We start from the raw sequence: 11,970 nt of genomic DNA on the forward strand, positions 1-11,970 counted from the left end.
GTTTGTGCAGAAACTTCGCCAGGAGCTGCTCTCCAGGCAGGGCAGCGTGGAAGCAACACGGGACTCCATTTCCAAACTCCTGCAGAGCTCGGACGCCTCCGCCGCCTCCGGCCTTCGGGGCTCCTTAGACGATCTCACCCAGCGCTACGCTGCAGCCCAGAGCAGCCAGGCCGAGAGGGAGGCGGAGCTTAAAGGTCTGTTGCCTCGCCTGGAGAGCTTCGAGCGGCTGGGGACCGACCTGCAGCTGTTCTCCCAGAGCCGACTGAAGGCGCTGAGCCCTGCGGGCCAGCCGGACCGCGGTGTGGACGACTACAGACAGACTATTGAGGTCAGCACACGGGATGAATTTCACGAGTTGTTTATTTGCATCATATTATTTTAGGTCGTTAGATCGTTTGCGTGCGCTTTGATTTAGGTTGGTTTGCTCAGCTTCTCAGGCGTCTTCTCAACACTTGTTGTTGCTTTTCAGGAGGTGAAGTCGGAGCTGGAACAAGAATCTGGTCAGCTGAAATCCTTCTGCAACCTCGGCACCGAGCTCAGCCAATCCAACGCTTTCAGCAACACTCAGAGCTTACTGGACAAGGTCAGAGGGGTTTCTGATGAGTTCACGCAGCTGGAAGCAAACGTCAACGAAAGGTAAAAGACAACTTTGTGAGAAAAAAGTGAATCCTTTAAAATCATTCGGATGATTTTGCTGAAAAAAATGTAACTCTGCTTTAACTTGAAATGAAGATATAAAGTGTTTTTTTTAATATGGGAGGTTCAGCAGTGCACCATGATTACACAAGGGGGCGCCAAATACAAACCTGTGACGGACGTGTTTGTCCTGCAGCGCCGTCGTTTCACGAGAGGTTTAAAAAAAAAAAAAACAACAGTATGAGGTTTAAAATCATTGTAGTGTGATCAAACATGATCGCTTCCTCCTCCATTTCCTCTCAATTTGTAACCTCCATGCATCACCGGTTGCCATGGCGACCCTGTTTGACGTCATTTCAGAAGCCCGTCTGAAGGGGGTTTATAAATACCATCAGTCTGATGCAGATTGATTTTCTTACTCAGCCGGTTCGAACCTGTGCGTGTCTCCTGGACGTGTGTGTGCGCCGGGTCTTCATGTGAAGCGATGATCCGGCCCGGGTGCTAATATAAGAAGAGTGGACACGGCTCATTGTCCGTCCTATAAACGGCCTACTCGGATGACTCCCAGCCTCGGGTCCCGAGGGGGCAGAAAATAGCGGCGTGATAATGATACCGCTTCGTGCCAGACGGCCTCTCAGAGCTGTTTTGTCTGCGAGCAGTCAGCACTTTTTCAGCAGCAGCTCGAGGCCCATCACGTATGAAGAGAGACGGCGAGGTCAAGGCCGTGTGAGCGCTGCGTGGGCCGTTTACTGTGTCAACAGAGCTGTGTGTTTTCAGAATGAAATACAGCTCATAAGAGAGCTTTGTTTAGATTGAAAAGGTTAAAAAAAGCGCCCTCTTCACGCCACCTTCTTCCTTCTGCGTCCTCTGTTTTCGCCCTCACAGGTTCGCCGCCATCCAGGCCTGCGAGCAGCGGCTCCTCGGGTTCCGCGGCCTCTCTGGATCCCTCCTCCGGTGGCTCCAGACCGCACAGGACCAGCTGCAGTCCAAAGAGGCGAACCTCAACACGGAGGCTCTGCAGAGAAGAGTTCAGCAGCTCCAGGTCTGTGTGAACGCGTGCAAAGAGAGAGAGCGTCACTGTTCACTCACAGATCTGTGGCTGAGATGAATCCATTTTTGATTTCAGGACTTGTTGAAGGACTGGGAGTCCCAGGGATCGAGGGTCCAGGAGCTGAACAAGACGGGCTCAGAGCTGGAGTCCCTTATCATTGACATCACCGCACCTCAGTCCAAAATGGGTACGACAGAGATTTTCGAGTCCACTCTTCCACGGTTTCAATTCAAATTCAAAAAACGTTATTTATCAATTCAAGGGTTCAAATCATTTATTTTTTTTATCTCATTCATAAGCATGAAACTCGTGTCAGTGCGTTTGTTGCCTTTTCATCCGTTCACTTCCTGTTTCGTGTCGTCTGTTTCCACGTCTTCTCTTCAACATCGTCAAGTCTCCTGCTGAGCTCCGTGTGGGGGGGGGGGCTTCATATGTTGGGGTGATTACTGGTTAAACTGGGCGTACCACATACAGAGGTTAAAGCCCATCGAGTTCACGGTTCACCTCTCACCTTCAGGCTTTTCAATCCAACATCCTGTCGTCTCATTAAAGGCATGAAAAGCCCCGCCCCCCAAAAATAACCTCAAATAAGTCCACTGCTACACTTGATTATTGCTGGATTTGTGTGTGTGTGTGTGTGTGTGTGTGTGTGTGTGTGAGCATGCTGGTTTGTTGAAGCGCGGCGGTCTCAGTCAGCTGTGTGTCTCTCTCCCAGGTGCTCCTCAAATCAATGGCTCAGCAGCTCCCAGCAGTGTCAATGGCATTCACACCTGTAAAGGTGAGCTCTCGCTTTAGCTTCTTTCTTCTCGCTGCTCTTAAATTTATTTTTTTTCCTCCTCGAAGAGACGAACTGTGACTCCAACGAGATGATGCTCCAGCTGCTTCACTTCTTTATTGTTTCCACAGTCAGTCCCTTCACCTGTCTCCAGTGTCCTGCACCTGTCTCTGTCTCTGTCTCTGTCTGCTTCTGTCACTGCCAGTTATGTTTCATTATGAAATTCACCCACAGACTCCTTTGACCTCGTACGATGTTCTCGTCTGTATAAACGTTTCCCTTCTCCGTGCGTGCGCCCTCAGACCTGACGGAGCTCCAGGTCGCCGTGTCCGACGTGAACGCTCGATATGAGACGCTGGGTGGAGAGCTGAAGGAGCGTCTCAGTCGCCAGCAGGCCTCGCTGGAGCTGAGGCAGACGGCCAGGCGGGGCACGGAGGAGCTGAAGAGCTGGCTGACAGACAGAGAGCACAGCCTGAAACAGGGGCAGACCGCCTCCCCGTCCAGACCCGAGGTGGTGCGCGCCCAGGCCGAGGAGAACAAGGTACGCGGTGCACGCTGAGCTGAATGAACGTAAGTGGTTTGAAGTTGCTGCTTGGAGTCGTCTCACGGTCTCTTGCGTCTTCAGGCCTTACTGTCAGAGCTGGCGGAGCGCTCCGGCACGGTGGAGGAGCTGAAGAGCACTTTGAGGAAGCTGATCGCTGACAATCCTGACTCTCCCGAGGCCGACACGTGGAGGCAGCAGCTGCAGGAGATCGGTACGAGCAAGACGTTAGGGGCCGGGTTCAAATCCAGCCTGGAGCACTTTGAGATCCCCGACTGTAAAGTGCTCTATAAATAAAATGTATTATTATTATTAGAGGGTCTAATTCAAACAAAATGTGATCACAGCTTCTGCACACTGACCACTAGGGTACCAGCACCCCCCAAAAAACCCTCACTGATCACTGAAACCCTGTCTAAAGATTATTGATGTTACAGATCGATCTCACTCTGCTCTGAAATGATAAATGGAAGAAATATCAGGCAGGATTCAGAGAGCGAGCGAGCGAGAGAGAGAGAGAGAGAGAGAGAGTGGGAAGTGTTCGGTAGAAGCTATTTGTTCTTTCACATGCCTGATATTTTTACCAGAGCCTCCTGTGAGGTCACCGAGACAGAAATATTTAAGGTGCAATCCAAGAAGAGGCCTTTATAGATTTTTATTTTATAATGCTTTTACAAACCCCAGCAGTCTACACACACACACACACACACACACACACACACACACACACACACAATGAGTCACAGACGAAGAGAGAAAAAGAGAGGAGGGAGGAGAGGGTTAAAAAGAGTTAAAAGATGAAGATTTGGTTTCATCACCATCATGATTAGAATCATCAAACTGTCTTAAATCTAAAAAGAAGAATGAACGATTTTCGGTTCACGAGGAAATCCATCCCAACGTTTATCACGCGCTTCACAACCTGCCTCCGTTTGTCTTTACTCCAGACTCCCGCTGGCAGACGGCCAATCAGACGGCAGCCCAGAGGCAGACCGAGCTGGAGACGTGTGCCGATAGGCTGGGCAGCTTCGCGTCAGCGGCCAGCCAGCTTGGCCCCTGGCTGAGGGAGAAGGAGCTGATGATGAGCGTCCTGGGTCCGCTGAGCATCGATCCCAACATGCTGAACACGCAGAAACAACAAGTCCAGGTGTGTGAGACACGACGGCGTTCACACCTGAGCGTCCAGCGTGTTAAAACCACACGGATGAATGATGTCATCTGATTTCTCCTCTCTCGTCCAGTTCATGCTGCGGGAGTTTGAGACCAGACGCCCCCAGTTTGACCAGCTGACCCAGTCAGCCGAGGGAATCCTCTCCCAGACCGGAGACGCCGCCCAGGACCCCAAGGACCTGGCGGAGGTGCGGACGGAGCTGGGCTCTGTGACGCAGCAGTGGGAGGATCTAACGAGCCGACTGAATCAGAGGTCAAACCACATCGACCAGGCGCAGGGCACCAGCGAGCGATACCAGGTGAGCGGAGCTGCTGGATTCATTCTGTACTTTTTGGGCGTTATCGTGCTTTCCTAACCCGCCTCCTCTCCTGGCCCAGACGCTACTCAGAGAGCTCTCCAGCAGCGTGTCCGCTCTGAGCGAGAGGTTGGACTCTCAGGCCTCGCTGAGCGCGCAGCCCGAGGCGCTGAAGCTTCGCCTGCAGGAGACCGGCGAGATCCGCTCGGAGCTGGAGAGGCGGCGCACCGAGCTGGGCGAGGCCGAGAGGCTCTGTCAGGAGCTGAGCGCCATCGTGGCCGAGCCGTATCTGAAAGAAGAGCTGAGCAAACGACTGGAGAGCGTCCGAGGGCCGCTGAGGAGCCTCGAGGAGCGAGCAGGTCTGTGCGGCTTCCTGTGAGCCGGCGTTGAATGTGATTCTTATACAGACATAAAGTCCTGATTGGGAATGTTTGTCTTCCAGCCGACGGTCTCTCCCAGCTCCAGACCGCCCTGTCGTCCACTCAGCAGTTCCAGCAGATGTTCACAGATTTGCGTTCCTGGTTAGACAAGCAGGCCGATTCCAGAGAATCCTCCAACGACTCTTTGCCCTGTCGGCCTGCGGCCGTGCGCTCCCTGCTGGCGCAGAACGACGAGCTGCAGCGCGGCATCACCAGTCAGCGAGGCTCCTACGAGCTGCTCCAAGCCGAGGGAGTGTCCCTGCTCGCCTCTTTGCCCGCGGGCGGCGAGGAGCGCTCCGCCCTGCAGTCTCGCCTGGCGTCTCTGAGGCAGGACTGGGAGCGGCTGAACCAGAGAATCTCGGAGCGAGAGAGCCGACTGAAGAGCACGCTGAGCAGAGCGGACGCCTACCAGCAGCACAGGGCCGAGCTGACGCCGTGGTTGGCGGAGTGCGAGCAGAAAGACGGAGAGATCCAGCCGTCGCTCGAAGCGTCGGCGCTGGAGGACGCCTTGCAGAGGGCTCGAGGTCTGTCTCTGGACCTGGAGAGACGACAACCTCTCCTGGAGGCCTTCAACACGTCAGCGGATCAGCTGCTGGAACAATGCTGCATCGGAGACGATGAGGTACGACGTCTTCGCTTGTCTTTAGCTTGTTATCGAGAGAGCTTCCTTTTTTAGAGATGATGATGCAGACTCGGCAGACTTGCAGGACCGTTCATTAAAGCTGAGCTCATTGATGAAGCCTGATGTTCCTCTGCAGTCAGCTGGATTATTAGTGAAGTATAAGATCACAGTCTCGCGTCCTTTGATCGAGTCATTCTCTTCATTGTCTTTAATGCTCCGCTCAGGTCGGAGTGTTTGGACACATCCGGCTCACGTCCTGCAGGATCTAAATGTTAGGTGTGTCCGAGGTCGGCATGCATGAGAGCGCGGCTGATGATGTCATGTAAAAAACTGGGTTTTTTCTGCAGGTTCGAGATGAGAAGGCGCAGCTGAACCGCAGAGTGGACAGTCTGGGCGAGAAGCTCCACAACCGCACCGCCCAGCTGGAGGAGCTGGCCGGCCGCCTGAGGGAGTTTGAAGAAGGCCGACAGGCTGTAGAGAGGAGGCTGGAGGCGGCGAAGCACCAGATTGAAGTCCAGGAGGCTTTAGGACCACAGGTACTGAAAAACACACTCTTTGTATTCTTAGAAAAAAGAAAAAAAAAGAGCTTTGATGTGAAAGTAAGACGGCCAATAAGAGGATTACATGTTGACGTCTCTTCCCTTTCAGGCCTGCAGTGCGAAGAGCCTGGAGCGACTGAGGAGTCAGCAGGAGAGCCTCCGGTCCTTGAAGCCTCAGGTGGTCTATCTCAGAGACCTGGCTCAGGGGCTGGTCCAGGACTCGCCTCAGACACCGGGAGGCAGCGCTGAGGGGGCTCAGAGGCTTCAGGATCAGACCAAAGACACCGAGAAAGACTACGATGGCGTGACTGACAAGGTGAGCAGCAGCAGAAGAAGAAATGTAATAAATGACTTAAATATTTAAAAAAAAGAGGTCACAAAGCTCGAGCAGTCCTGGACCTCATTAGTCCGCCTCGTTCCGGCGTGTGACTTTCTGATACGTCGATCTGAAAGAGTTGATCAGTGCTGCTGGAGCTTTTTGCTTGTTCGTGTTTTTAAACAGAAGACTGAAAATGTTCTGACGTCCACGAAAGCAAACGAGAGATATTAAACTTTAACTTCTTATTCGTAAAAGGACCATGCACAATATTAATAATATTAAATATAAATGTTGCATTACATTGATCTTTACATTTTCAGTCTACTTTACTGAATCACATTATTTAAAGTGAGCGAGCGTCACCAGCACCTTCTCTTCCACTCGACGGTCCATGTTGTAAATACGTTTCTTTAAAGTGTTGATGCTTCACACTCTGATAGAGGTGTGTGTGTGTGTGTGTGTGTGTGTGTGTGTGTGAGTGTGTGTGTGTGTGGACGAAAGGAGGACGAAACCTGATCAGATATGAAAAAACAAACAAAAAACTTAATGTTTAAAAAAATTACAATAAAAAACCTGACCCACATTCAGCTGAACAGGAGGAGAGGGGGAGTCACAGGTGTGTGTGTGTGTGTGTGTGTGTGTGTGTGTGTGTGTGTGTGTGTGTGTGTGTGTGTGTGTGTGTGTGTGTGTGTGTGTGTGTGTGTGTGTGTGTGTGTGTGTGTGTGTGTGTGTGTGTGTGTGTGTGTGTGTGTGTGTGTGTGTGTGTGTGTGTGTGTGTGTGTGTGTGTGTGTGTGTGTGTGTGTGTGTGTGTGTGTGTGTGTGTGTGTGTGTGTGTGTGTGTGTGTGTGTGCAGAGCAGACAGTAGACGACTCGGTCACATTAAACACTTTATCAACACGTGGAATGTAAACCACAGCTCGGAGAATTCAACACGGCGGCCGCGGCGTTGCATCTATTTTCTGCAGCCCGGGTTTCAAATATTCCATTTAAGGTCGGAGAGATCGCAGGATGTGTAAATACAGCAGCCGTGCTTTCTTTTGTTGCTGCACCTACACTGGCTCTGAATCTATTTTTACACGCCGTCATGTTGCATCATTTTCTGGTCTGGTTGTATTTGAACTGTTGCAGTTTGTTGAGTTTTGACAGGAAACGTAACGAGCTCGATTTCATCAATATTCTACAAAGTCTATCTTTAGGTTTGTTTGGCAGATTTTGGCAGATTAGAACCAAACAAACTGGACTCTGGCGTTGTGATTGACGCCGTCATGGTTTAAAGCAGAAATCCTCCGTCTGCTCCTCCTGACTCCTCCTGATCATGTCTTCAGATCGAGCAGTGCTGCTCCACGTTGGAGTCCCGGCTGCAGGGTGTCGGCGAGGTCCAGTCTCACGTGCGAGACGTCTTCTCGCGCCTCGCCGACCTGGACGACGAGCTGGACTCGCTCAGCCCGGTGGGACGCGACGCAGACTCCCTGGCCTCTCAGACCGACGCCCTGAAGGGCTTCCTGTCCCGTCTGGCCGACCTCAGGACGGAGCTGGATGGTCACGGGTCGGACTGCACCACCATGCTGCGGCGAGAGGGCTCCTCCCCCGACCTCCTGGCTCTCAGGAGGGAGACGGAGGCTCTGAGTCGCCAGGCCGGCAAGGTGAGAAACCAAAACAGATGAAATTCCTCACCTCGGTTTATCAGAGAAAATCATTCCCACATTTTCATCCCGTCATAATTCCTCGTTTTTTTTTGTTTGTTTGCCAGCTGAGTGAACGTGGTCATGCCCGCTTGGGTCAGATCGAGGACGCCGCCGAGAAGGTGCGGGAGTTCTACAGGCTGGTGGCCGAGCTGCAAAGCCTGCTGGGAAGGGCGGAGGAGGGGCTGCAGGTGCAGGGCCTCGTGGGCACAGAGGTGGAGATGATCAAGCAGCAGCTGCAGGAGTTCAAGGTAGGAGCTTTAACATGAGCTGCAGTGTGTTTGTGTGTGTGAGAGCGGACTGAGGCGTCTTTAAAACCTCTTTCATCAGAATCCTCCTCCGTGTGGATCATGGTTTTGTCTTCGGCGCGTGCTGCTTGCACCACGTTAGACGAGTCGTGTGTTTGTCACTCAGGCAGATTTAATATCCGATTTGATGATGTGGGTTAAAAAAACAGAAGAAGAAGAAGAAGCAGAAGTGAATTCAGGCTGAAAACTGTTTGATTTCCCATCATGCAACTGAAACTCATCAGCAGAGATAAAGAGCTCGGATTCAGAGTCTCGCTGTGTGTGGGTGTCGTGATCGTGAATAGTGACATTTAATATGTGTTAGCTCACCGGAGGTCTGTGTCCATGCTTTCCTCTGCTCAGACCTCCAGAGAGCATGAGCTAAGGCTGTGTGTGTGTGTGTGTGTGTGTGTGTGTGTGTGTGTGTGTGTGTGGGTGTGGGTGTGGGTGTGGGTGTGAGACACACTGCTGAATCATGAGGCTCTCTTTAAAGGACACTTTTTTTTTAGTGCTTCTCTGAACATTTAGTAGAAACACGTTCCTCTCACTTCACCACGTTCAGACTCCACGTGTGTTAAAGTGGCGTGATTAATCAGCCAGCTGATTTCATGTCTGATCAATCGTTTTTACCTCATGCATGTCAGGAATCTGCTCTGCTGGCTCCTCCTCTCTTTTTTTTTTTAAAATATTTTTTTATTATACAAGCATTTTTTTAAATTATTTTTTATTATACAAGCATTTTTTTTTTTTTTTTTTTTTATTATACAAGCTTTTTTTTTTTTATTATTTTTTATTATACAAGCATACTTTTTTAAAATTTTATTTTATTTTTTATTTATTTTTTTAACAGTACTTCAAAAAATCCAGACTATAATCCCCCAGTTTGAAAACCTTCCGCTCTCTTTGATTGCTTCTCTCCTCGGCTCGTTTCACCGCTACGGCCCGCTCCTTTCCGTTTGACCGCTATCATTTAAGAGCACATTTTCTGGTCGTGATGTCACTTCCTGTCCGCTGCGGAGAGCCGTCGTAAAGCTCGTGAGAGCGAAGGAGAGAGGTATGCATGAGTCAACAAGCACTCGGAGACGCTGACTTGTCCTTCAGATGTGACGGCTGATTCATGTGATGTTAGTGCTTCATCGTGTTGAAGAATAAAGTGTGACTTGTGTTCGTTCCCTGGAGAGTCTCTCTCTCTCTCTCTCTCTCTCTCTCTCTCTCTCTCTCTCTCTCTCTCTCTCTCTCTCTCTCTCTCTCTCTCTGTGGGTGGATCAGAGAACATTTCTCTCCTGTTTTCTCATCCCTGTCCTTTTTTTTTTTTTTTTTTTTGTCGTCTTGAGAAAATTGGATTATCTGGATATTTGTTTTTGAACATTCCCTCACATCTCGCTCTTGACCCACTAACCTCTCTGCGGCTGCCTCTTTCTTCTCTCCTTTCACCTGTTTCTGGGTCTTCCCCCCCCCTCCCCCTCCCCCTCCCCCACCTCCCGCCGCCGCCGCCTCGCTCCTCTTTTAATGAGAGCAAGCCGGGCTGGATGTTTTGCATAGAACAAACAGACAGACGAGATAAAGAGGTGTTGAGGGGAGGGCGAGGGAGAGCTTCAGAGAGAGAGAGAGAGGGGAAACATGAAATAGGCTCCACTTGAAAAGGATGAGAGAGGACGCTTTAATGTGTGCAGTGAAATGAAAGGTGTCAGTGTGCAGGTTGATCAGTGGACACTCTTAAAGCAAAGTGTGTCTTTGACTGTGATATAATAAAGAATAATCTTCATATCAAACCGCGTGTCTTCTGTCTGATCTCTGCGGGAGAATAAAAACCATCTTGAATGAACAAAGAGAGAGAGAGAGATTTACTGTGAATGCGTTTGATGCTTTGCACACGTTTATTTGAAAAATGAACTTCATAATCACACACGTGGGAAAAAAAAAAAAAGGTGTGATAATCGTGTGGTCCGTTTTATCACCCTGATCTGTTTATTGGAGTATTGGGGGGTTCGGGCCGCTGATGGATCTTAACGCTGGTTGCTTCTTCCTGCTTTATTTGACCCTCTCAGGCGCTTAGTGGTCGGTGTGTGTGTGTGTGTGTGTGTGTGTGTGTGTGTGTGTGTGTGTGTGTTCTGTAATGTAGCTGCGTGTCACACCACCTCGATCCTGCTCCAACAGTCTTTAAGGGGATCTTTGAAGTCGCCCCCTGCTCTGCTTTGTTTCCCTCTCTGTAACCCATCCAGCTCTGTCTGGCTCCCAAACAGACCGGGCCACCCCTCTCCCCAACTCCTCGCCTTCCTCCTGCCCCTCCCCCACCAGACCCCATTTCCAATCCAGAGGGATGATGTCATGCCGATGCTTAGAAAGACGAGGGGGCTCTTTCAGGATCGTGTGTGTGTGTGTGTGTGTGTGTGGGTGTGAGTGGGTGTGGGTACGGTTGGAGGGCAGCCGTGGGAGAAGGGGTCATGGGAGTAGGAGGCGATGTTGTCAGATTATTTTTTAAACTTCCTAACGGTGATCTCACAGATAATTACTGGGTCAGAGAGAGAGAGAGCGAGGGGGGGGAGAGAGAGAGGGAGGGAGAGAGAGAGAGGGAGGGGGGAGAGAGAGAGAGGGGGGGAGGGTGAGAGAGAGATGGGGGGGAGAGAGAGAGAGAGAGAGAGGTGGAGGAGAGAGACAGAGGGGGGGGAGAGAGAGAGAGAGAGAGAGAGAGGTGGGGGAGAGAGGTGGAGAGAGAGAGAGGTGGAGGAGAGAGACAGAGGGGGGGGAGAGAGAGAGAGAGAGAGAGGGAGAAAGAGAGGAGGGAGAGAGAGAGAGAGAGAGAGAGAAGAGAGAGAGAGAGAGGGGGGAGGGAGAGAGAGAGGGAGAAAGAGGGGGGGAGACAGAGAGAGAGAGAGAGAGAGAGGGAGAGGGGGGGAGGGAGAGAGAGAGGGAGAAAGAGAAGGGGGAGACAGAGAGAGAGAGAGAGACAGAGGGGGGAGAGAGAGAGAGAGAGAGACAGAGGGGGGAGAGAGAGAGAGAGAGAGACAGAGGGGGGAGAGAGAGAGAGAGAGAGACAGAGGGGGGAGAGAGAGAGAGAGAGAGACAGAGGGGGGAGACAGAGAGAGAGAGAGAGAGCGGGGGGAAGAGGGGGAGAGAGAGAGAGACTTGTTGTTCTGAACATCTCGAAACCTCATAAAATAATAAAAAGCATCATACGTCTGCTCTGATTCGTTGCCTCGTTTCCCTTCCAGAATATTTTCGTCTGACTCCAGTTGATCAGCTGCTCGTGTTCACAAAACATCTTACGTCTTTTTCTTTAAAAAAAAGAATAAATAAATAAAAAAAAGCACATGTCACGACAGCATCGATCTGTGAAGCTGCTTCTCCTCGTGCTGCACTCGTTAATCTTCACAGAGCGAGATGACGGCAGGGCGCAGTGACCCAAACTTTACCCACAGTTTGATGTCTTCATGTATCTGGAAGATTCAAAACAAGAGAAGAAGAAGCTTCAGAAAACTTCATGACTAAGATCTCCATTTTCAGATTTCACACTCGGAAAGCAGCGTGCTTCACTTTGTACATGTCAGTCACATGTCAGTCACATGACATAAAACACGCCGTGTGCTTTGAAGACATGATGATGGACGTCCATCAAAAAGTTCCCAGTCAGA

At 50.8% G+C, this 11,970-nt stretch overlaps 1 protein-coding gene across 1 annotated transcript in view; it reads left to right on the forward strand.

Moving 5' to 3' along the window:
- macf1a (microtubule actin crosslinking factor 1a) overlaps positions 1-11,970 on the forward strand; it is a gene marked incomplete at its 3' end in the record, with an annotated part of 66,229 nt that overhangs the window by 27,419 nt on the left and 26,840 nt on the right. Inside the window, exons 35-49 of the mRNA XM_079367419.1 lie at positions 11-328; positions 470-636; positions 1,522-1,678; positions 1,763-1,874; positions 2,403-2,465; positions 2,765-3,003; positions 3,088-3,217; positions 3,951-4,150; positions 4,245-4,472; positions 4,552-4,828; positions 4,912-5,510; positions 5,858-6,046; positions 6,159-6,365; positions 7,695-8,012; positions 8,120-8,302. Of these exons, the coding sequence (XP_079223545.1) occupies positions 11-328; positions 470-636; positions 1,522-1,678; positions 1,763-1,874; positions 2,403-2,465; positions 2,765-3,003; positions 3,088-3,217; positions 3,951-4,150; positions 4,245-4,472; positions 4,552-4,828; positions 4,912-5,510; positions 5,858-6,046; positions 6,159-6,365; positions 7,695-8,012; positions 8,120-8,302 (3,387 nt within the window). The remainder of the gene's footprint in view (positions 1-10; positions 329-469; positions 637-1,521; positions 1,679-1,762; positions 1,875-2,402; positions 2,466-2,764; positions 3,004-3,087; positions 3,218-3,950; positions 4,151-4,244; positions 4,473-4,551; positions 4,829-4,911; positions 5,511-5,857; positions 6,047-6,158; positions 6,366-7,694; positions 8,013-8,119; positions 8,303-11,970) is intronic.

This window comes from Symphodus melops (assembly GCF_947650265.1).
Source record: "Symphodus melops genome assembly, chromosome: 18".
NCBI lineage: Eukaryota > Metazoa > Chordata > Actinopteri > Labriformes > Labridae > Symphodus > Symphodus melops.